This window comes from Erithacus rubecula (assembly GCF_903797595.1).
Source record: "Erithacus rubecula genome assembly, chromosome: 6".
Classification (NCBI taxonomy): domain Eukaryota; kingdom Metazoa; phylum Chordata; class Aves; order Passeriformes; family Muscicapidae; genus Erithacus; species Erithacus rubecula.
Genome location: NC_136688.1, coordinates 7,912,565 through 7,934,820, shown reverse-complemented (window position 1 = coordinate 7,934,820; position 22,256 = coordinate 7,912,565). Strand labels below are relative to the sequence as shown.

At 42.1% G+C, this 22,256-nt stretch overlaps 1 protein-coding gene across 7 annotated transcripts in view; it reads left to right on the top strand.

The window, feature by feature from the left end:
- The window catches only part of DENND2B (DENN domain containing 2B), a 150,369-nt gene that overhangs the window by 102,232 nt on the left and 25,881 nt on the right, over positions 1-22,256 (top strand). For all 7 annotated transcript variants that reach the window (XM_079307571.1, XM_079307572.1, XM_079307573.1 and 4 more), the window contains 8 exons: positions 3,603-3,751; positions 6,725-6,940; positions 9,213-9,309; positions 10,248-10,292; positions 12,500-12,684; positions 13,276-13,385; positions 14,947-15,016; positions 21,302-21,379. In XM_079307571.1, coding sequence (XP_079163697.1) covers positions 3,603-3,751; positions 6,725-6,940; positions 9,213-9,309; positions 10,248-10,292; positions 12,500-12,684; positions 13,276-13,385; positions 14,947-15,016; positions 21,302-21,379 — 950 coding nt within the window. The remainder of the gene's footprint in view (positions 1-3,602; positions 3,752-6,724; positions 6,941-9,212; positions 9,310-10,247; positions 10,293-12,499; positions 12,685-13,275; positions 13,386-14,946; positions 15,017-21,301; positions 21,380-22,256) is intronic.

The window sequence follows — 22,256 nt, the reverse complement described above, 5'->3', positions numbered from 1 at the left end:
TCAGCACTTTGGTACGTAGAATTTGAGAAAATGGGAAACTTGGAAAAAATGCTTATAGAGGGAACTGATCTGGGAGTAGGGATGGGGATTAGAGACAGTATTTGCCAAAGACTTACTGTTTGTGACCATATGCATTCTGGGGGTATGATTCAGCTTCCTTTGAAGTCAGTGATAATCTGCTGTTGTCTTGTGTGGCTGTTGGATCAACCTTATTAAGACAAGCCTGGCCTCTATAATAACTGCATGATGTTTCTCCTTTTGGCTTCCAATAGAGACATCCATATGGCAGGAACAAGGACATTTCCTTGCTCTTTCATTGTAAATATGTTTTCCTTTTGCAGCAAATCCAAGCTCTGCAGCTTGCAAACATTCCTTGCCTGAGAGTTGGGACTGGAGAAGTGGTGCTGCTGAGGGGAAAGCTATAAACCTCTGAGACAGGCAGTAATATGGAAATTTTCTCCTTTTTGTGCTGCAGCACAGCAGTAGCAGCCACCACCACAGGTGTCCCCCAAGATCTCACTCCCATGTGGGATGTGCACCTGCTGGTGACCACCACTTCCCAGATATTCCTCCCATGGAAGGGAGTCACTGTGCAGTCAGATGCAGTCAAATACTGTTTTAAGGCAGTTCAGGATATTTCCAGCATTTTAAGTTTACTTGACACCTTTGATTCCTTGTCACTTTTACAGAAACCAGTCTGGCTTGCCTCTTTTTGCATATCTGGTCTTTTGTGTGTCTACCAGGGACAGGAGATACTAAGAAAAGGTGGTTGAAAACTCCTGAGGAGATAGTTTATTCATCTGTCTCTTCCTGAGCTTGAACCAAATACTTCATTCAAAACTCATGTCAGGAAACCAGGTGGTTTATGATGGATCAGACTATTTCATTATCAGAGATTTGGTGTAAAGGAGCTTCTTAAAAAAAAAAAAAAGTATAGAGGTATATTTAATCTCAGGGCATTATTTCAAAGTGAAAAAAAACCCCAGCTCTGAAATGATTTTTTTTTTTTTAGCAAATGAGAGAAAGAATAGACACAAGAATTCTTGAATAGCAAACCAGTCATCTGCAGAAGCTCTCACAGCTCCAGGGGAAAGGGTTAAAATCCCTGTGGTGTCTCCTCTGACCTTCACATTACACTGAAGAGGAATTTGGCCCAAGCTCTCTTTTGGTAGAGACTCTGACTCAAAAAAACAGCCTCTGCTCATGGTTCCCTGCTCCTCCCTCTTCTCTCATCCAAGACTTCTCTGGGCCCATTTCTATACTTAATATGTCAGGTCAACATTATTTATGTTGAGTTTAACTGGGTTCAAGCAATTCTGTTTTACATTGTGTTTTGGAAAGAGTCCCCCTAACATTTATAAATGATTTACATTGTAAAAAGGAGTGTTTTTTCACTGATGGGGTTGTTTCTTCTGGGGAGTTTGGATACTGTGTAGACTTTTTTTCACAAGATCTGTAGATTTGTTTTCACAAGGAAGCGCATGTTTGAGCAGTGTCTCATGTAGTGGGGTATTTTGAAATCTATTCATCCATTCCAAAATGCTTGCTTGACCTATGCTTGACTTGGGCTTACAAGAAATTTTATTATGCTGCTAGAGCCCAATCAACTGTAAGTAACAGAATTTTGCAAATTTTACTCTGTACCATTGCTATGATTATCATTTCTAGAGCTGCAGATTCTCCAAGTAACAGAATCAGGGTGTGATATGTATTTTTACTTTCCACAGGAACAATCAACCACTTCTATAGTCCTCTATAGCATTCAGCATTTTTAAGGAATATACTTTGCTTAAGATTTATCCTGTTTATTGCATGAATCAATAGGGATTTTTCATGTACCTCATGCACCTGAAGGTGTTCTTTCCATGAGACATGAGGACTGGCCACAACAATAGTGCAGCCTTTAGAATCAGATTCCCTCTGGATGAAATAATAAGCTGTGATTGCCAAGCCAAACATTCTTCAAGAGCAGCAGTGATTCAGGCTTCTAATTAGAACAAAGCTAAAACATTCACTCTTGTGCTTATGTTTGACTAGAAATCCTACTATGATGCACTACTGAAACAAAACTGTATTTTTATATGTGGACTTGCTCAGCAAAAGTTCTTGTGGCTGTAATTGATGAATTGAGCAGTCTCATGCTTCCAGGCTCAACAATGAAGTAGAAAGCACAAGCTGCTTTTGTTTTCTCTTGTACAGTAAGGAAATTTAGTCTGCCTAGAACAACATAGCTGGTAGTCACACAGACTGTGTTAACCCAGGCCTTGCTCTCACTGAAAACACCTATGCCTCAGCTGTCATCCCCTTAAACACTGGGAATATTTTCTGTAACAGTGGGAATAATGAACCATGCTATAGCTTTCTATCCTCAGTTCTCAAGTGAATTTCTTGTATGAAATTGCTTGTATTGCAATATATATATTGTACTAAACCCATGGGTTTTAAAGTCACCCTTAGGGATAAAACCAAAAGCAAGTTGGTTTGAAAGCTTTTAACTTCCTGCATGTTTCTGTGTATTCAAGTCTTTAATTTGAGAAGACCACTTTTTTTTTTTTTTTTTTTTTTTTTTTTTTTTTTGAGATGATTTTCTGTTCAAGATGGTTGGAAAACTGGAATGACTGTTTTAAGAACCTCAGGTTCTAAATCTGTTGCTGATTATCAACGACTTGAAAAAATGCATACAAAATGTTAATTTTATTGATGGCACTCATTCATCTTCATGCTACTTTGTTTAGTGAGAGGTCTGCTAAATTCAGGAGTTTTGAGAAGATGGTGTGTATTGGATCTCAGTTAAATATGGACTATAAACCTTAGTTCTGGTTTTCAAACGGTAAAAATTCAAAGACTGGGGTCTGCTTTTTAATATATTTTTCATTTAAGTAATATTTAATGACTAATTGGTTACATCTCTATATCACTAGCAGGATGAGTTTCCTTCTGGGAGACAGGAATTTCACATTACTTGAAATGAATAGCTGCCTAATTGGAAGACAGGATATATGTTAACACTTTGAGGATGCAGTGTGGTTGGAACAGAAATTCTTCTTTTGCATTTTCAATCTTGTCTCTTGGCACTGCTGAGCTGGAGTGTTTATTCTCTCTTTGCCATCTCTCAGAAGAGAAAAATGAAGGTTGCATCAAATAAGAATTGTCTTATTGGAAGGGTGGCGTGTTGAGCACAGTTATTTATTGGTCTTCATTTCACCCCTTGAGTGGCTGTTACAGATTTATAAAATCTACTGATACACTTTCAAGAAGTTAAGTGCCTTAGCTTTTATATATCAATAAATTTTCCACAGCTGCGGATGCTCAGAAGCACGTCTTGTGAAATCTTCACATTTTAGTTAAAAAAAAAAAGAAAAAACAAGGGGACAGTAAAAAAATCCAAAGAAACTTGTCGACCTCATAGCCAAGTTTTCCTCCAAATACTTCCAGCTGCAGCTAGAGGGATGAGTCATGCTGAAAGCCGAGGAGCTTTTCTAAAAGCCTTTCACTTGGTTCACATGATTTTTTTTTTTTTTTCTAATTTTACATTCCTGTCTGTTTTTCTTTCCTTAAAAAAAAAACAAACCCAAAAACCCAAAAAAACCCCAAACGTGCAGGCGAGTCACCCAAGGAAAACCCGTACGAGGATGTGGAGCTGAAAGGCCGTCACGGGGGGCGAAAATCCCACGGGCTGTCCGAGAACTCCCTGGACTCCCTGCAGAGGATGTGGACGCCGCAGAACAGGAAATACACGGCACCTCCGCAGGTAAAAACAGCGGCTGCCTGCGCTCGGACTCCCGAAACCGGCTGGTTCACGCTCGGTGATCCCAGCCGGTCCGGTCCAAGCCGGTCCGGTCCAAGCCGGTACCGCGCCCCCGCCTCGGCCCCCAGCAGCATCCTCGCACTGCTTGCTCAATCTGCGCCCAAATTACCTCCTGGCCTGGCTGCACCTCTGAGGGAATGGCTTCTTCCTTGTGTTGTTACTCTGCATGCTTGTTGTAAAACTGAGAATTCCAGGTAAAAATCCCTGAATAAATACGTGAATAATACAATAGTCAGGAAAACCTGTGTGTCTGCATGTAACAAGGCTATATAAGTTGTGTTTATAGTGTAAAAAGAAAGATGAGGAGGTCTGCAGACTTTCCCTTTTGTGGTTGTCAGGAAGATTAATCCACAAACACCAGAGGTTTATGACCAAAAAGGAGAGAGAGGAGTCCTTTTACTTTATTTGAATAAAGGTAGAGGCCATGGGCCATTTCCCTGGAAACTCTCAAATTTTTGGAAGACACAGCCTCCCTTTTTATCTCAATTTCCCAGCTGCATTTCCCTCTCTCTTTCCCCATTGGCTGAGGTACTCGAGAGGCACAGACTTCCTGGAATGCCTGATACCTAAGATTCCCCTCTAATGTATAACCCTCCTTTTTAATTTTTAATTCTTATAGAATTAATGTTTTTTCCCTATTGTTTCTTTCATTTTTCAATATCCAGTTTCATTTATCAGCAAATCTACAGTTTGTTTGTAAAGGCAAATATCTTTTTTTTTCCCTATTCATCAACCAGTGCAATCCTTCCCATTGGTTCTTTTATCTCTCTTGCTATTTTTATCTACCAGCAGACCCACAGCTTGTTTGTAAAGACAAATCTGCCATTCCTCTCATGGTGAATTTTCCAAAGCAAGTCTGGTTTTTTGTAAACACCATGAAATGTCAGGTTGCTTTGTTGTTTATGGGATCACTATGTTCATAAGGCAAAATATAAATCTCATCAAATACCTAATTTTGAGATTCAAAGCACTATTTAAAGGAACTTCACTGCGCACTGAATTAACAGAAAATTTGCAGTTGAACAGAAGGTCACAGCAATTTACATTTTTGTCTTGTAAAGAGACTTAGAAAACTGAATGCTTTTTATTCCACTTGCTTTGTGTGCCTGCAAACATCATAATCTAAGAGCACCACCAGGATTCTCAGCCCCTGGCACATCCTTTGTAAACCAGGAGTGACTTCAGCAAAGCTGCTGGAAAAGGAACAATTGGAAAATAGTAATCAGGCAGAGTAAGGAGAAACAGGCACTGCAGGCCCGAGGATAAGAGGGAAATGCCCTTCACAGTGGGATGGGGTGCATAACAACTATTTCTGGCTGTGTGTGTGTTAACAGGAGTTGTGTAGCATCCAGAGGATCACTGAGGGTGTTTCATTAGGTTGGGAGCCACAAAGATCCATAGGAAGATACTGATCAGTGTTCTCTGCTTAACAGAGGGTGACCAAAGAATTTACAGATTTAAGTGGCTTCTGTAAAGTTGTTCAGTAAATAAGAACTCTCTGGTGTCTTTTGCACCAAGGCTGTCTTTATTCTGGTAGCTTCTTCCTGCTATAATTGCACTGTCATTGTGCTGATATTTAAAATGAAGAGACACTAAGAGCGGGTCAGCTTTGGGCATGGGTAATTCTCCAATGACCAGAAATAGAAAAGTCTCAATTTCCTGAAGAATGGTAGCTTTGGCAATGATTTATCAGCCAGTTTTTCCATCATAGCAACACAGCTGGGTTAGCAACATGACTTTTCAGGCATGGATGATGATAAACAAGATGGAAGAGATCAGAAAGTCAGCAAGCTTCCAACAATCATCTCCAAAAAGAATCTTTTTCAATAAAATATAGACTGCCACCAATTTTCCTGGCATGCTAACCTGTGGTATGCAGAGACCTCAGAAACACTGGTGGTGTGGTCATTTTGAACCCCTGTGTCTTTTCTTTTCCCATTATTTTCAGTCTTTGAAGTCATCAGGTATGAAAGGAATGTTTTATGATGACATTGTATTTGTGATGCAGTCCCTCTCAAGAAAAACACCTGTGTTTAGTCCCAGGCAGGATGACACTGCAATCAGTCAGCCAATAAATGGCACATTTACTGCTGCAGGTCTATAGCCTGTAATATAGCTGATAGAATATTAGTAAATCACAAATGACACATGCTTGACATAATACTACTTTTTCCTGGAGATGCTGGTGAAGCTTCCTTACTGTATTTGTGTTTGGGAGAAGAATACAGAGACCTGGAGCTGGGCAGAGCTGCTTCTAGGACAAAAGGCCCCCAGTTTTTAAAGACAAATGTTACCTGGTGCTTAACTCTTCAGTGAGATTTTCCCTTTGCCCTGTAGTGATAACAGTTTTGTGTTTTAAAGGGAGTTATTTGGGAATGCAGGGAGAGTTATAACTGCACCTGTGCTGATTATCAAGTCTTAACAATTCTTAACACCATGAAAATAGAACAAGCTTGATTTTTCTACTTTATATTTTCTTAGATAAAATAATATGATTTTGCTATTTTATTTATTATTTTTGCACTGAATTAATATTACATTGAATTGTGTACTTACTCTTTGTTTTCACTCCTGCAAGTCAGAGGAATGGACCAAGCCTGTTGGGTCAGTGCTCTGCTGTCAGCCAAGCGTTCAAGTTAGATTTCAGGGCTCACAGAATTGCTGGGACGTGGGTGCAACAAATGCAGCAGGAGAAATGGTGTTGTAAATGTAGCAGGTCAGAAATTGTGTTGTTTTCTGTGAACTTTAAAGTGTTCAAGGTCGACTCCTGTCCCTTTACCGTGACCCGAGACCCTCTCTTGACACACATCCCGCAGAGTGGTGGCTCTGCTGGCGTGGCAGCCAGCACTGTGTCACAGAGGTGCTGCCAAGAGGGGCAGAGCTCACAGCTCACTCAGGCTGTTCCTGTCCCTGCAGCTGCCCTCGAAGGTCAGCAGCCACTCCCTGCGCGTCGGGAACTGGTCGGAGCGGAAGAGCCAGCGGCTGCCGCGGCTGCCCAAGCGGCACAGCCACGATGACATGCTGCTGCTGGCTCAGCTGGGCATCCCCTCGTCCCCCTCCAGCCTCAACGAGGACAGCCTGAGCACTGCCAGCGAGCTGCTGTCCACACGGCGCGCCAGGAGGATCCCAAAGGTACTGGCTGCATCAGCCTGTCTGGGAGAGCTTGTGGAGCCTGCACCCATCACTGAAAGCTCTCTTTGTACCATAAAGGAACATCTTATCCCTTAAAATCCCTAAAAATCCCTTCCCTACAAGTGATGATTTCCAAGTTCTCCAGGAGGAGCAAACATCTGATGGCCATCTTCACACAGAACTGATTTTAAGGCAGTTCTGTTTTCCATACTCTTCTTTAAGCTCTGTGAACCAGAGCATTGCTGTGTATATAACTGTAAGATTTGCAATTATTTTTTATAACATGCAGCAACATCTGAAGTGGTTTACTTCCCCATAATTTGTTTCCAGGAAAATAACTAATTGGCCTGATAGGTTTCCCTTCTGTCTTGGTTTGAAGTACAGGTGTCTGCCAATAAAGGCAGAAGCTTCTCTTTGAAATGGAGACTGTAAACCCCTTTCTTCCAAATTATTATTATAATTTTGAAATTAAGGGGGCTCTCAGGCAAAGATATGTGAATTAGGAATAACAGTTCTTTACTAGAAAAATTAAAATAGAAATGCAGTATTATAAAGAACAGTCCCAACCCTGAGAGAGTCAGAATACAACCTGACACCCTGTCAGTCAGTCAGGGTGTTGGCAGCAGTCCCATTCAATGGTGGCTACAGTCCTCCTGCAGTGGCAGATGTGGATCAGCTGAAGCAGTGCTCCTGCAGAAGGCTGCAGTTTTCTTCTGAAGATCCAGGAATCGTGGAAAAAAAGGGTCTGGTTTTCCTCTGGAATCCAGTGGAAAGATGGATAACTTGCTGTTCAAAATCTCAGTTTTTATCTAGGTAGGAAAGGCTTGGCTCCTTCCCCTGGTTGGAGCATCTCCCAATGGGATGATGTAATTGGATCAGTCACACAGTGGGAGTTAATGTGCCAGCAGCAGGTGATATCTTCCTGGAGGGAGGATGGGCTGTGGAAAAGAGAAAGATGATTGCTCCACTTGGTTTTAAAGATGGCCCATTAGCAGATAGTATGTGCCATAGAGAAAAGGAAATCACTGCCCCACCCAGCTCCAACAGATGGTGATAGAATGCACATTGCTGGCCACATCCTGTATTGCAACCCAAGACACCTTCATTTACTCACACCCAACCCCATCCTGATAACCATGCTGTCTTGGTGCATTTGAAGCAAAATTAATTTTTTTATTTTTCAAGGGGCTTTTTGATTCAAAATGGAATGTGAAAAAAACCCCAAGCCACAAGACAACAACCAAAAAACCAACAATACAATAGCAACAGAGAGGGGGAAAACTGCCAGTATGCTTCATTTTGGCTTCTGAACAAAGTTATTTTTTACTGTGTATTCAACTCTTTCCTCTTTTTATTAGAGAGCATATTTTAAAGTACATGACTATAAATACTGGGAATAGAGGGAGATTTTTATGTTTCTGTGAATTTGTTGGAAATTCTGTTTAAAGAGGAAATTAATCCTACATCCTTAATATTTACTGTATTTTTACTTTTGTGGAATATATTGTTATACTTCACAAATGGGCACACACCTCTGGAGAAAATCGTAGGGTTACTTTTAGAGCAACTTACTACCTGATTTTCAGTAAAACTTGGAAAGTCTGGTTGTTGATTTTGTATTCATTTTTTTTTTAATTGAAGGGATAGGTATTCTCCTTATGTGAAATTATGATTTCAGCATATGAATGTTCACAGTTTTATTGCAAATCTTGTGTAATTTCTGTTTTCTTACTACTTTACCTTTCAAGATCACATATTCCTGGAGAATATAACTTTTAAAATTGAGATAGTGTTAATTTTTAGAGGGAAAACCTAAAAAGGTTTTGTTTCAGCCCATGCTCTGTTCCTGCCTTTCTGCTGTGTCTATAGCAAATTGTATCCTTTCACTCAGTTTGCTTCTCTCTGGAAGCTGAGGTGAAAAAGCTTTTGCAAAGTGTATTATAGTTCTATGAAGAAATCTGCTATGGAATGAAATATACTATTCCTGACTTATAAAACATCATGAAGATTAATTGTTATGTATTTGTGACTCTCCCAAAGCTATAATATTCTTTTTAATGTTGAATTCTTAGTAATCCCAGCCTCTTGCTGAAGACAATAAACACAAATAATCTCATCAATATTTCCCATCATCTCAGGTATTTTTGGGGCAGACAGTTATTATCTACATTAGCTGGTTCTATCATCCATATTTTGTTTGAATACATTAATTAGAAATCTCCTGGCAGAAAAATGTTTAGTCTCACTGACTCCTCATTTTCTTATTTTGCAGCTTGTCCAAAGAATCAATTCCATCTACAGTGCAAAAAGAGGGAAAAAACGCCTGAAGAAACTTTCTATGTCCAATATTGAGACAGCATCCCTTCGAGGTATGGTACAAGGGTCATGGTTCAGTGAATACATTTGGATGCTGCAAGATGAATCAATTTCCTTCTTTCCTCCACATCTAGTCTGGACTCCACTTAGTTTAGAACTTTTTTTCTGTGAACAATGATAATTTTCTCTCTGCAAGAGGAGAAAATGGGGATGAGCTAAAAATAAATGAGTATTGTGTATCCTGTTAATCCCATGGTCAGCTAGACTTACCCAGATGCTTCTTCAGTCCACATTTGCTGTAAGTTTTGTCCAAAATTCACAGTTTTGACCCTGGAGTTCTTGCATGCTTTTTCCTGGCACTCAAAGTGTGTAACTCACTCTGTGCTTCAGACTGCTTATGGAAAAACAGGGGCCAAAAAGGAAATTCAGGCCCTGTTTGTATAAGGATAGGACTTTAATACAAGAACCCCTCAGTTACACATCTTGTCATAAGGTTACTTTTGCCTGTTAACTCTAACTCAGTTTGAGTTCTGGTGATTGGGAATGTTGCCCAGGCAGACAAAGCTCATAAGGCTTATTTTGACTTCTCAAGTGCAGAATAGCTTTATAAAAAAAAAAAAAAAAAAAAAAAAAAATTAAAAATTAAAAGCTGAAAACAAGAGGTGAAAGGGTTAAAACCCATTTTCCAGATGACACTTTTGCAGGTCAGCATAGATGGAGATTCAGTGCAAACAGTTGCTGTAATAGAGAATGAATTTTGCCCTTTCATCAAAATGAAGTTCTTACTCTCAAGCAATATTGAAACTGAATCCAAGGAAAACACAATCTGAGGAGTAATTCAAACTGTTTATTTCAAGATATTTTAATACTGAGGAGAAATGCATGTGTGTATCACAAGGCTCAGAGATAGGATTTTTCCCAGTTGCAGCACAGTGAACTGAGTTTGTTTGCTCTGGTTTTGCATTAACTGATGCCTCTCTGTCCTCTGCAGATGAGAACAGCGAGAGTGAGAGTGATTCAGATGACAGGTTTAAAGGTAAGGGATCAGCCTTCAGTGACTTCCAGTTAAACCCTGTCACAGACCTTATCAATGTATGTTCTTCTGCAATGCACATTGTTCCTGTCCATGGCCTATATTCTCTGTAGTTTCCTAGCTCCATTACTGCAGACCTCAAGTTCCAACACAGGAGCATGAACGTGCAAAGCAAGGACAAAATGAGCTGTGAAGGTCTAACAAGGATTTGGCAACTGTGTCATTTAATGAAGAACAGGACCTTTGATAGATTGGCTTTGTCAGCCACTTCAGAGATGCTGATCTATTCCAGACTGACTACTGGGTGCAGGCTTAGAGGGATGAGATTGGATAAAGATGCTACTTTCTTATTCATATGCTGCTTTCAGTGTTTAGTGCTTGCTGCTGTTGGAGGCAAGGATCTGGGTCTGATCCAGTGTTGTGGTTCTTAGACTCTTAAAAGTCTGCAGTCTATAAATTGTAGAAATTCCTTTATCAGCACCTGCACAAACTCTGCCTGAGCCAGGCCAGTAAATTAATCCTTCCTTTTCCTAAGTCCTGATACAGAAAGAGGCCTATTTTAGGCCTATAAGAGCCTAAAAAAGTTGAAGACAGTGGCAACAGATTTAATTAGTAAAAGTCCTTCATGTTGTTAGTAGGTAAGAGGTAAAAAAGATAAGGATGTAGAGCTCTTATAAGATAGGGGGCAATCATCCATGTCTATCTAGTGCAGATGACACCTGCTTACTGTACATGCTGAAAAACTTTCTGGAAAACATCCTCTTAGGGAAACAGATTTGTGTCAGACAGGTGATGGTAAGACCATCCAAAACAGGCTGTATGCAGTGTTGTACAATGATGTGTGGAAAATTACTCCTTGCTCCTTTGTCTACCTGTACCAACCCAAAAGCACTTGCAGTTCTGTTTCTCTTTGTGTCATAAAATAGAGGGGTTGCTTGTTCTCGTAGGTCATGAAAGAAGATAGACCCTCTTTTGTTACTGGGAGGATGTTCTGATCTCAGTGGAAATGGGAGGCTTTTCCTCCACTATTGAAGAACAGAGGTTCTTCATTCTGTTGTCTCTCTAACCAGCTGCTCCTGAGTGACTTTGTGTTTACACTGATGCTCTTAGGGCATCCTGAGCTAAAGACCCCCTTGTCATGTGTCATGACAGGACTCCCTGGTTGCCCATCTGGTGGGGTGGGCTCTTTGGTTTCACCTCTAGCAAACATGAAGCAGTGGCTGCACTGTGGGGCTGCCTCAAGGCAGGAGCAGGCAGGTTATTTCTGGGGATTTAGCTTCCTTAGTTGTGCAGTCACACTGAGACCCAAGGGCTTTATCAGAATAATGTTTATTTTTCTGTTGAAGCAGATGTATGAGGGCTGGTCATCAAGGGCTTTTCCTTAGTGCTTATGACACCTTTTTCCCTGTCACAAGGGCCAGTCAGCCTTTGGAAGCTGTGGGCAGTGGCACTGAGTAGAGCCTGAAGGGTTTGAGGTGTGCTACTAGCAATTCCTTTGGCATTGCCCAGAGATCCTTGTGTGAACAGCTGGGGAATGGCATGCAGGGAGCTGCTTTTACTGATTTTTGATTTTTTTGGTGTACCAGAACTGATGGTGATGTTAATGACCTCCACAGATATCAAACAACCAGTCTCTGCATCAAGGCACATCTTTGCCTTCATGAGTGGCCATGAATCTAAGATCATCTCCCAGCTGAATTAGCATTAACAAAGCACCCCACAGGAGGCAATTGGCACTTCTTTCTTTTCCTCCCTGTCCCCCCCTCCAGGAGATTATTCCATGGCTTGCCTTATGTGGTGTGTAGTAAAAAGCTGTGCTGTGTAGGGACAGGGCACAGAACAGTTTTTCACCAGGGTAAGCCAGGCCTCAGATTGTCACCCTGGAGGCCTCAGTGCATTTGCACAACCACATAATCCAGCCTTATGTGTGAAGAAAAGCCAGACCTTTGGCAGGGTAGCTGTTATGAACTGCACATTAGTTCAATGAATGAGTATTGCATAACTTCAGTACTTGGAGAGAGTTTTGATTTATGGGTGCAATTAGTGAGGGAGACCACAAAAGGTTTGCGAACTAGAAGGTTTGCTTTTGAAAGGAGAACATGCTTGGAATAATACTCTGGCAAATTGAAAGTCCTTTGTGACTGGCTGACATGACAGTCTCAGGTAATGATCTGTCTCTTTTTTTATTCCCTTTTCTTTCTAAATGCCAGCTCATACCCAGCGCCTTGTGCACATCCAGTCAATGCTGAAGAGGGCTCCAAGTTATCGAACCCTGGAACTGGAGCTGATTGAGTGGCAGGAACGGGAGCTGTTTGAGTATTTTGTGGTAGTGTCCCTGAAAAAGAAGCCCTCTAAAAACACTTACCTCCCAGAAGTGACATACCAGTTTCCCAAGGTAAAAGAAAAATTCCTACGTACAGCTCATTCTAAGATCAGTAAGGTGAATTAATAGAAATCCAGTTCTTCAGTGGAGCTTTCAGGATTGTTCCAAAGCAATCTCTTACAAAGCAAAGAGCATAGAGAAGGTAACTGAAAGCTTTCCCTGTCTTCAGATTTATCTTTTCCAGAGCTGGAGAATTTGGCTTGATGGTAGATGCTTTAAAGACTGTGTTTAAATTCAGTTTCTAAATATTTCACTTTTAAGTAATTTTAGCTATATTAGGATTTGTTCCAAAACTTCCTGAAGTCAATGGAAAGACTTTTGCTGATCTCTGGCATTTCTCTTGTGCTCTTGCAGCAGAAAGGTATTTGAGTTAGGGCTGTGTTTAAGTGGCCATTGTACAACAAGGGAATTTCAGACAAAAAAATGTGAAGCCCCAGCAGTGATAATTTCTTTTGTACAAGCACCTAAGCCTGTGCTGGAGTCATGGCTCACTCTGCCAAGCACAAACAGGGAGCAGTCTGATGGGGCTGGCTCTCAGAGCTGCTCGGTGACCCTGGGAAGGGACACTCCAGGTGTGACTGAGCCTCGCTTTTCCCCCGGCAGCTGGAGAGACCGACCAAGCAGATGCGGGAAGCGGAGGAGCGCCTCAAGGCCATCCCACAGTTCTGCTTCCCTGATGCCAAGGACTGGCTCCCTGTCTCTGAGTACAGCAGGTGAGAGCTGCAGAGCTCCTCTGCACCAGGGAGTGATGCTGGAATGATGCTGGAGTGCACTGCAACAGCCTCAGCCTCGTCAATGCCCAATTAAGGAAGCGGCAGTTTGAGGCTTGGCCACTCTGTGATCAAGCAGCTGTATTTAATTTTTCTTTCTTTTGAAGTTCTGTGTTCTTTTTCTTCCCTATTCTGCCTGCCTCACAGGCCTGTGTGGCTGAGAGGAAGAGGCTTGAAGGTTCCTCTGAGAGCTAAACTCAAAAGAATAAATGGAAATATTTAAAATAAATCTTAAAAAGGATGGGGCCCTGGTGACCCTCTGCCCAAGTCATTCACCTCAGAGTGCTTGTCTAACACTGCAGGTTACCCCTTCATTTGGCTCAAAATGTTGCTGTTTGAGAGCTTTTTTGGAGCTGTGCTGTGTCCCAGCAGAGGAGCTCTCTCTTCCTTCCATTGGAGATGAGTGATTGCAGAAGGACAAGGAAAAGGAGAGCCAGGCTTGCATTTTCTTTTTAATTCAGAGTTACCTCAAAAAAACATATAATTTTTTTTCCCCTGCATTGATATGTGAGAACTGGTTGATCCAAAAGTGTAGAGTAATAGAACAGGCAAAAGAGATGGAATCATGGAATGATTTGGGTTGGAAGAGACCTTTAAAAGTCATCTAGTCCAAACTTTGTGCCATGGGCAGGGACATCTTCAACTTGATCAGGTTGATCAGAGCCCTGTCCAGCTTGACCTTGAATGCTTCCAGGGATGGGGCATTCACCACCTCTCTGGACACCCTGTCCCAGTGTTCTACCACCCTCACTGTAAAACATTTCTTCCTTTTATCTAGTCTGAATCTACCCAGTTTTAGTTGAAAACCATTACCCTTTGTCCTGTTGATAAAGACTCTTATTAAAAAGTCTATTCCCATCTTTCTTATCAGCCCCTTTTATATATTGAAAGGCCACAATAAGGTCTCCCTAGAGACATCTGTATTGGTGCAAACCCTGGCATTTCAGGACAAGGAAATGTTTTATATAATGCCATTTAAAACTTGCAAAGCAGTCAGGAATGTTTCACAGCTCAGGCACAAATTCATAGACCCATCCCTTTACCTGTGCTGTAATTGCAACTTTAGATTGTTTTATTGCTCTGTCACAAATGGTATTTATCCTAGACAGAGACATCAAATGAGTTGGATTTTGGATACCTGTATTGTTTCTGGAAAAATAGAGAAAATTATTTCTCTATTCTCAGAGAATATCTAAGGTTAGAAGAACAAAAGCTCAGTTTAAGAACAAAGTTTAAGAACAAAGACAGGATTGAACTTAAGGTAAAGGAGCACTGGAACACTGCCCTCAAAATCTGATTCTCATGTTTCTTCTGTAGTCACTGACACTCAGCACCCATCTCTTCTGCTAAGACAGCTGGGTTGTCCTTAACCGTCCTGCTGACAGAACTTTCCCACAGAGTATGTGGGCAGCATCTCTCACTTGATGAGTGTCCCTTCCTAAGTGATCTACCTTGTAGCCATGCTGCAGTTCTGATCTAAGTGATCTAATTCACTTTCTCCTAGTGAGACCTTCTCTTTCATGCTGACTGGGGAGGACGGGAGCCGGCGCTTCGGGTACTGCAGGAGGCTGTTGGTGAGTACATCACCCTCACTTCACAGGGCAGAATTCTCTTCAAGCCACTGTCTGAACTGAGGGTGTTTCTCATGGTTTTTAAAGGGAACAGGGTTTTCTCACTCTGGAATTTGGAAAACTAAGGAGATCAAGTTAAAATAAGAGTTTGTAATGGCCATGTCAATCAGATAGATCCCAAGGTTTGTAGGAGATTTCTGAGAATGTGGGAAGTTTCTTGTGTGAGCACTTACTTCATAAATTCTTTATGTTACATACTATCAAGCACAATCAGAGATACAGCATTGGAAACAAAGGCAAAGCTGGTATTTCTAAACATTTGTGAGTAGTGTTTATCTCTTGGGCAGCTGCTTGCATCTCAAAGGGCTCTGCCAGCACTGTCTCATCAGTCTGCAGCTCAGAGCTGTGCAACAGGCTGCTGGCAGCAGTGAGAAGTCTGGTTTTTCACACAGTCCTTGTGACCAGGGGTGGTCAACAGGTGAGGTGGGGAGCCTACAAACAGTGTTGTCTCACCACCTGGAAAATTCCTGGACACTTGATAAACTGAGAGCACAGCAGTGTGTGTGTGTATCAAGGGGAAGGAGTCTGCAGAGTGTGGCAGGGGAGGTGGAGCACAATGCAAACAGGGATTCTGGTGTCCATCCTGCACACCTGATGGGATGGCAGGAAAGCAGAAAGTAGTTGGTTGTCCTTGCACTGGCCTTGCACCTCTTGGACAGGTTTGGAGCTGTTAGTGAGTGACTGGTGGGGAGCCAGGGCTCCTGTCATGTTCTCATGACTTGCCCACACTGGGCTGGGGAGCATATATGGATGTTGGATGCTGCAGGAGTCTTTGACTGACTCTGTGTGCCAAATGAATGTCTGCAGCAGTTTGTAAATAGGTATCCCCTCTCTAAGAGTAAGGCACACTGGCACTTTCCCTTCCCTTTCTGGCATGATTTCCCACCTTTTCAGGGAACACCTGCCTCCAGTACCTCCCAGCAGAGCAACTCCCTGTCACTGTCACAGCTCTGTCCCCTCTGTACCTCACTGCTGCTTGTGCCTGACCCTGCTCTTCCCCTCTCTCTATGGCAGAGCCCTTGGCAGGCAGACAGCAGATGCTCAGTCTGGGAGGTACTGCTGTGTGTGGTTCCTTTATTTGTAAGAAGTTTCATTAAGCCAACATAACAGAAAACTTGTTTATCAGTTCTGGGGGTGGTGTTTGCATAGGTAGCAACACAGGGACTCACTGTATAAAACAATGTGTCACAGTGGGTCACAACAAGGCTGATGTGTGGGCAGGAAATGTCACTGGAGGCTTGTGCTGCAGTTAATCTAGGGCTGGTCAAGGGGTAACTCAGGGATGAACAAGGAAAGCACCTAGAAGTCATCCTTGCTGGTGTCAATAAGCATAACAAGATGTAGGGCAGCAGTACAGTTCAAATTTTTTTTTTTAATGAGTTTTCATTTAAAGGGATAAAAGGTCTATTTGGGAAAAAAATAAAACCTCAGAAAATGTTGGTTAAAATTAAATTATGGAATGTTTTCACTATACTAGGTAAAGGTGGTTTAAGACTTTTGTGTCTCTGAGAATGTCAGTAAATTTGTAATCATGCACAGAGCTTGCCTTTGTGAAATACCAAATGTTTGGTCCTGGTCAATGACACCATGCTGACACTGAACTAACCAGTGACAATAAATGACAAAAAAAATTATACACAGGAATGTTGAATCAGTTTTTCAATGAAACATTATTAGGTTTAAAGCTCAGTGAAATTCACCCTACATTAAGGACAACATAAAAATAGAACACTGACTTTCAGCTGGTGCAAAAGATGATACCAGGAAAAAAATTAAATCAATAGTGCACACTTTTATATAATGGTGTTTTGAGACAGCATTGGAAATGTTTATCCTCCACTGAACAAGGCAAAAATCAGTAAGTAGCAAAAAAAAAAAAAAAAAAAGTAGTGCTTTGCTAAATCTAATAATTATGAAGCAGATCTGCTGCTGCCACCTTGGGTGATCACTCAATTCAGATTGCTTAATCTGGATTCCACACCCTGGCACAGAGATGCTGGCATGTGTCATCCCACTGGTACAGCCTACTCAGCCAGGGAAAGGAGGGATGCCAGTGCACTTCACCAGCTTTGCCCTTTGTGGGCAAACCCAGCCATGCCCTTGTGAGAGCAAAACTGGGGCTTAGAAAGAGAGGGGACTTTGGAAGCTGCAGAGAAACATCTCAGCATTTCCTCTGCCTGTGGAAAAGGCAAAAGTAGCAGAGATCTTCTTTTATTTGGGTGCTGCAAGCTCCTGTCCTGCTGGGAGAACTGTGGAATCCGGGTGGCACCTGAAGTGCCTTTTCCATAGGGTTTGGCTGAGTTTGGGAAGTGTAACAATTTCATGTGCCCTGCAAAGGTTGGTGCATGGTGAGACAGCCTCACTGGTGTGTGCCTCAATGTGATAGATCTCTACAGAAAATACAGATTTTGAACAGGCAGCAAGGAGCAGGTAAATCCTGCTGGCATTTTTTATATACCAGCAGCAGATTTTTGTGTTTGAGGGTCCAATTTCCTGAGCAGGTTTTGGAAACTTATGCCAGGATGGCTCTGATGTCCAGGAGGGCACAGCATCTCCTTCAATTAGTCCCATTCCTGGCCTGCAAATTCTGTCAAATGCAATAACCATAACTTGGGAACTACATGCAGGTTTTAGCAGACATTATGTAAGAGAAAGGCCACACTGTAACACAGTGAAACCCCCCTAAAATTCCTATAAACTGCTCCACTTTAAGCCAAGCCAACTGCTGTGAGGCTAATTCCTTAGAAAATGTTCCCCAGCTGTCCTGGTGAGGGATGCTCTTGTAATACCCAGCAAGAGGTGTCTCACACCTTCTGGTGCATTTGGCAGCCTCGTTGGCAGAAGCTCCAAGGCTGGCTGGGCCAGGCAGCCTGATCCTGTGAGGATGGCTGGCTGCTCTTCTGCAGGGTCTGGTGTGCAGATCTCAAAATTCAGGAAACAATTGTGTTTTGTCAGCCTTGCTCTCCTTTGGTGTGTTGTGATATGAACAAACTGTTCCACTTTTTTTTTTTTTTTCCTTCAGATCTCAGATTCTTCCTGACTTTTTTTGGGGTCTGTGTGCCAAAACTACCTCAAGGGATACAGTGACAATTATGTTTTGTTTGTTCTAGAAATCCTGTACAGTATCCTCTTTAAATGTATTTATATTGTTTTGTTTCATTTTGGAACAGGATTAGAATGGAATGTAACCTATTGTCCCACAGCAGACAATCTGCATTTCCATAGATAGCATGAAATTTTCCAGTTACATCTTGATACCTCCAAGGCAATCCTGCAACAGCTTTTCTAGTGAGTGCACATGTCAGCAGCAGAGATGACTTGGGCACCCTTGCAGGAGCTGTTTCATCCTACATCTCTCTTGCCTCTCACATAAAATTTGATCCTCCACCACTTTTCTAGGCTAAGACAAGCCAGCCCCAGGAGTCCATGGAGGAGCAGATGTCTGAATGTGAAGTGTGTACCTGAAAACATGGAAAGCAGTTGTTAGGGACTAACCTGACATCCTGCATTTGCTGGGGGCAGGAGAAGAGCATTCATTACAGTGTGAAAGCAACTTTTGTGGGATGCAGACTGTTTATGGAGCTGCAAAAAAGCTTCTTGGAAAACCCTTTTTTCTCCTTGCTCCCTTCCATCCTGCCCTTGCCCAAGCAATTTGACAGCCCTGTGTGCACTGAGTGCTTTGGCACCCAAAGTTCATGTTTCACAGTTCATGGTTCACAGACTGAACAAGCAATCTTTAAGAAGTGCTTTTGGATTTACAACACCCACAGTTTTCTCATGGTCAGAATTTGGATTGGCCCTAACAAGGAATCAGGAGCCTCCATAGAAACTGGCTTGTGACTGACTATTCATTTTAACCTTGCAGTGTTTGAATTGTTCTGATTCCTGGCATCACTGAGGAATATCTCTGTTTCTGGATGTGCTGGCTAGTGCATGTGCTTTGCAAAGGCCACTTCCCTCACACAGCTCAGTGCTATGGCAGACTGGGAGGAGGTCTCTGAAGGCTCCACAGAATCCAGGCACATGGACAGGGAGGTGGGATTTGAAAGAGAAAAATGGCAGGCTTAGTTCTTGGAGCAAAAGCCTCTTGTTTCTCCTGCCAAAGATTCTGGAGTGGGCTTTAGTCAGTAATATTCAGATTAAACTCACTATAAAAAAAGATTTTCCTGAGCCACGTGTGGACCAGCCCAGATGCAGAGCTCAGCTTCTCCCTCTCAGCCAAATTCTTGTCAGTTTATGTCCATCATTTTGGGAAACTGTCTTGTTATCATCAAAACTCATTAGCATTTTCATTTTGTGATAGTGGACTAAGGCTGAAAATATCCTAGGCTCCACAAAAACACACTGAAAGCAAATCAAACTCAAAGCATCATCCCCTCCATCTCTCTTCTTTCAGGAGCAGTGCAGTTCACCAAGTCAGAGTCACCTGGTGCCTCTAAGCTGGGCTACTTTACCATTTTGCTTTCCTCATCTGGACCTATTCTTTGTGTGCAGCAGTGAGTCTTGGATGGAGAATGTGACTCCAAGACTGTGCAGCTACCTTGTAGAGCACAGCCTGCAAACTGGGAGAGCTCCCTCTTGGGAAGACAGGAGGCTACACTGGTGCTGATAGGCAGACCCAGGGTCTGAGTTTTCCCTAGTGATGAGGGAGGGGTCCAGGCAGGAGTGTCACGTCCCATAGGATGTTAAAGAAAGAAGATAACTAAAGCACTAATGGGTGTTTTATATCAATCTAAACTGATGGCTGACAGGGGAGGTTATGTGAAGGGTTGCCAGTGCTACAAATTTGAGGAGTTCTGCCCCTTAGAATGGCTCTGCTTGAGGCTTTTGCTTGCTGCTCTTGCAGCTGATGTGTGTGCATCTGTGAGGCTGTGCTGTCTGCAGGAGAAGATCTCTGAAATAACAAAAAAGGATGTCCTGCACAGTGGGAGCAGGGAGGGAAGAATCCCAGCTCCCACAGACATGTAGCCTTTAAGACATTTGAAAGCAATGATATTTCATAAAGGAGAAACTTGGAATAAGTGCTAAGCAGTTATTGTTTCTGGTCTTATAGATGACCCAGGAATGTGATGTTTTTACTGGCACTCAGTGAGACAGCTCTTGGTTGGGAGCTGTCCAAAGCTCCTGGCATGGCTTCGGCATTCCTGCAGATTTGACACAATGATTTTAACCAAAATCCCACATGCTTGATATAATCACTCAGTGCCTTTAGAAAGGATTTTATACCTAATATGGACAAAAAAGGGCTCTGCTTTTTCAGAGATGTGACGCGTAGCGAGCAGGTTTGGATCCAGAAATAGACTCATCTGTATTCACTTAGCTTTGGTATTCTTTTCGTGGTCTTTATTATAACAGGCAGGCACCTGCTGACTGTCCAAGTCTAGAGTGCAATATTCAGGTTTAAAAAGCACAGCTGCCCCTCAGCTTCTCTTGATTGTCATCTCTGTGGCATGTGAATTTCAAACACTCCACGGGGAAGTTCACTGCACCAGCAGAGTCCAAGGAAGAGACAAAGATGAGTGGAATAGGCTGGGTAGCTGAGTCTAGTATGCTGAGGAGGCACCATTTGCTTCTCCAGGACAAATCTTACATAGAATGGTTATAGAGGATGGTCTTTACAGTTTCTCTTGGGGAGGGGGTAACAGGGATGTGTATCATTGATTCATACTTGCCACTGTTAAAATTATGTGAGTTTCATGTTTATCATGAGTTGGTCTGAGGAAGTTAATGATTTACTCATGCAGCCTGCCTTGGTTTAGGTGTGAGCTTGCTTTCTGTAGGTTCAACTCTCTTTGAACACCACGGAGTGAGGGAGTGGGGACCGAAAGCCATCATGGCTTTAGGCTTTCTTTAGTGTGGCAGTTCTCCTCTTGCAGCTCTTGCCCCAGGGTTGCCCCACTGCTCATGCTGCAGCAGGAGCAGGCACAGGGATAGCAGAGGCATGAGTTCCAGCCCTGGTTCCATGTGCTTTTATGGCTGCAAACTGGAGCAATGCTGGGATACAGCTCCAACACGCTGTGATTTCCAAAGAGGATAAGCTCTAACTGCTCTTTTCAGTTTCCTGTCTTATGGAAGAAATATGATGCTTTTCCAAGAGCAGCTATTAGTTGGAGAAGCAGATAGTGAGAGATGTCACAGGATGGCCAACTGTGTGGTCAGACAGAGGTGTGTATTTCCTCATAGCTCCACACTAATATGCAATTCCCATCTCCTCTTTGCTGTTATCAGCCCAATGGAAAAGGCCCACGCCTACCTGAAGTTTACTGTGTCATCAGCCGCCTGGGGTGCTTTGACTTATTTTCCAAGGTAAGGAGATCTTTTTTAATATTGCTTTTTAATTTGATTGTTTACTGAGACACATCTGCAGTGATGAACCAGACTGGATGAATTCCTTCCTTTGATGGGAGATAACTATTTTACAGTTGCTGTTTGGGATATTCCATCCCTATTATTTGGTTCATCAAAGAATGTCTCATTACTTCTGTGACTGAGGCAGAAATTGATTCAGAAAACATCTGGGTGTCTGTATGATCTGGCTGACTGAAGCTTTTTCCATTGTTTTCTACAGCCATTCTGTGCTGAGCTGTAATTCTTGGCATCCATAGTTTGGATGATGGGCCAGTACCACTTTTACTCCAACACCCTGTGGAATGATGAGGTTGAGAAAAAAGATTATTTGATATGTGAATTCCATACACTTAACATTAGTGGCTTTTTCTTTTTTTTTCACCCTAGGAGTCTAGGATAAAGCACAGATGATCTTTTAATTGGCCCAATTTTAATTGATTGTATTTTAATTTGCCAGAGGTTTTCACTTCAGATATGATAATTCTCTCAGAACTTTCACAGATTTTACTTGATAATTTTCATAGGAATAAAGTTGAAAAGAGCATGTAAATCATTGATGTTAATAAAAATAATAGTATTTATATTGTTAATATGATCTAATAATCATACAGAATATTACATTTAAGTTTTTCAAGATGAAACTTTAACACAAGCCTTGTCTGAAGAGCAGCAGTTCGGTTACAAATAGTTAATTTCAATTTTGCTTCTGAGTCTTTCTAAAGCTCTGAAATCAAAGGTTTATAACAGTGTCTCTTAGACATAATATGTATCTTAACACAGATATCTGTAAGTGAAATGGAATGCATTGCTCTGGGAGGATCACCCAGCTCACCAC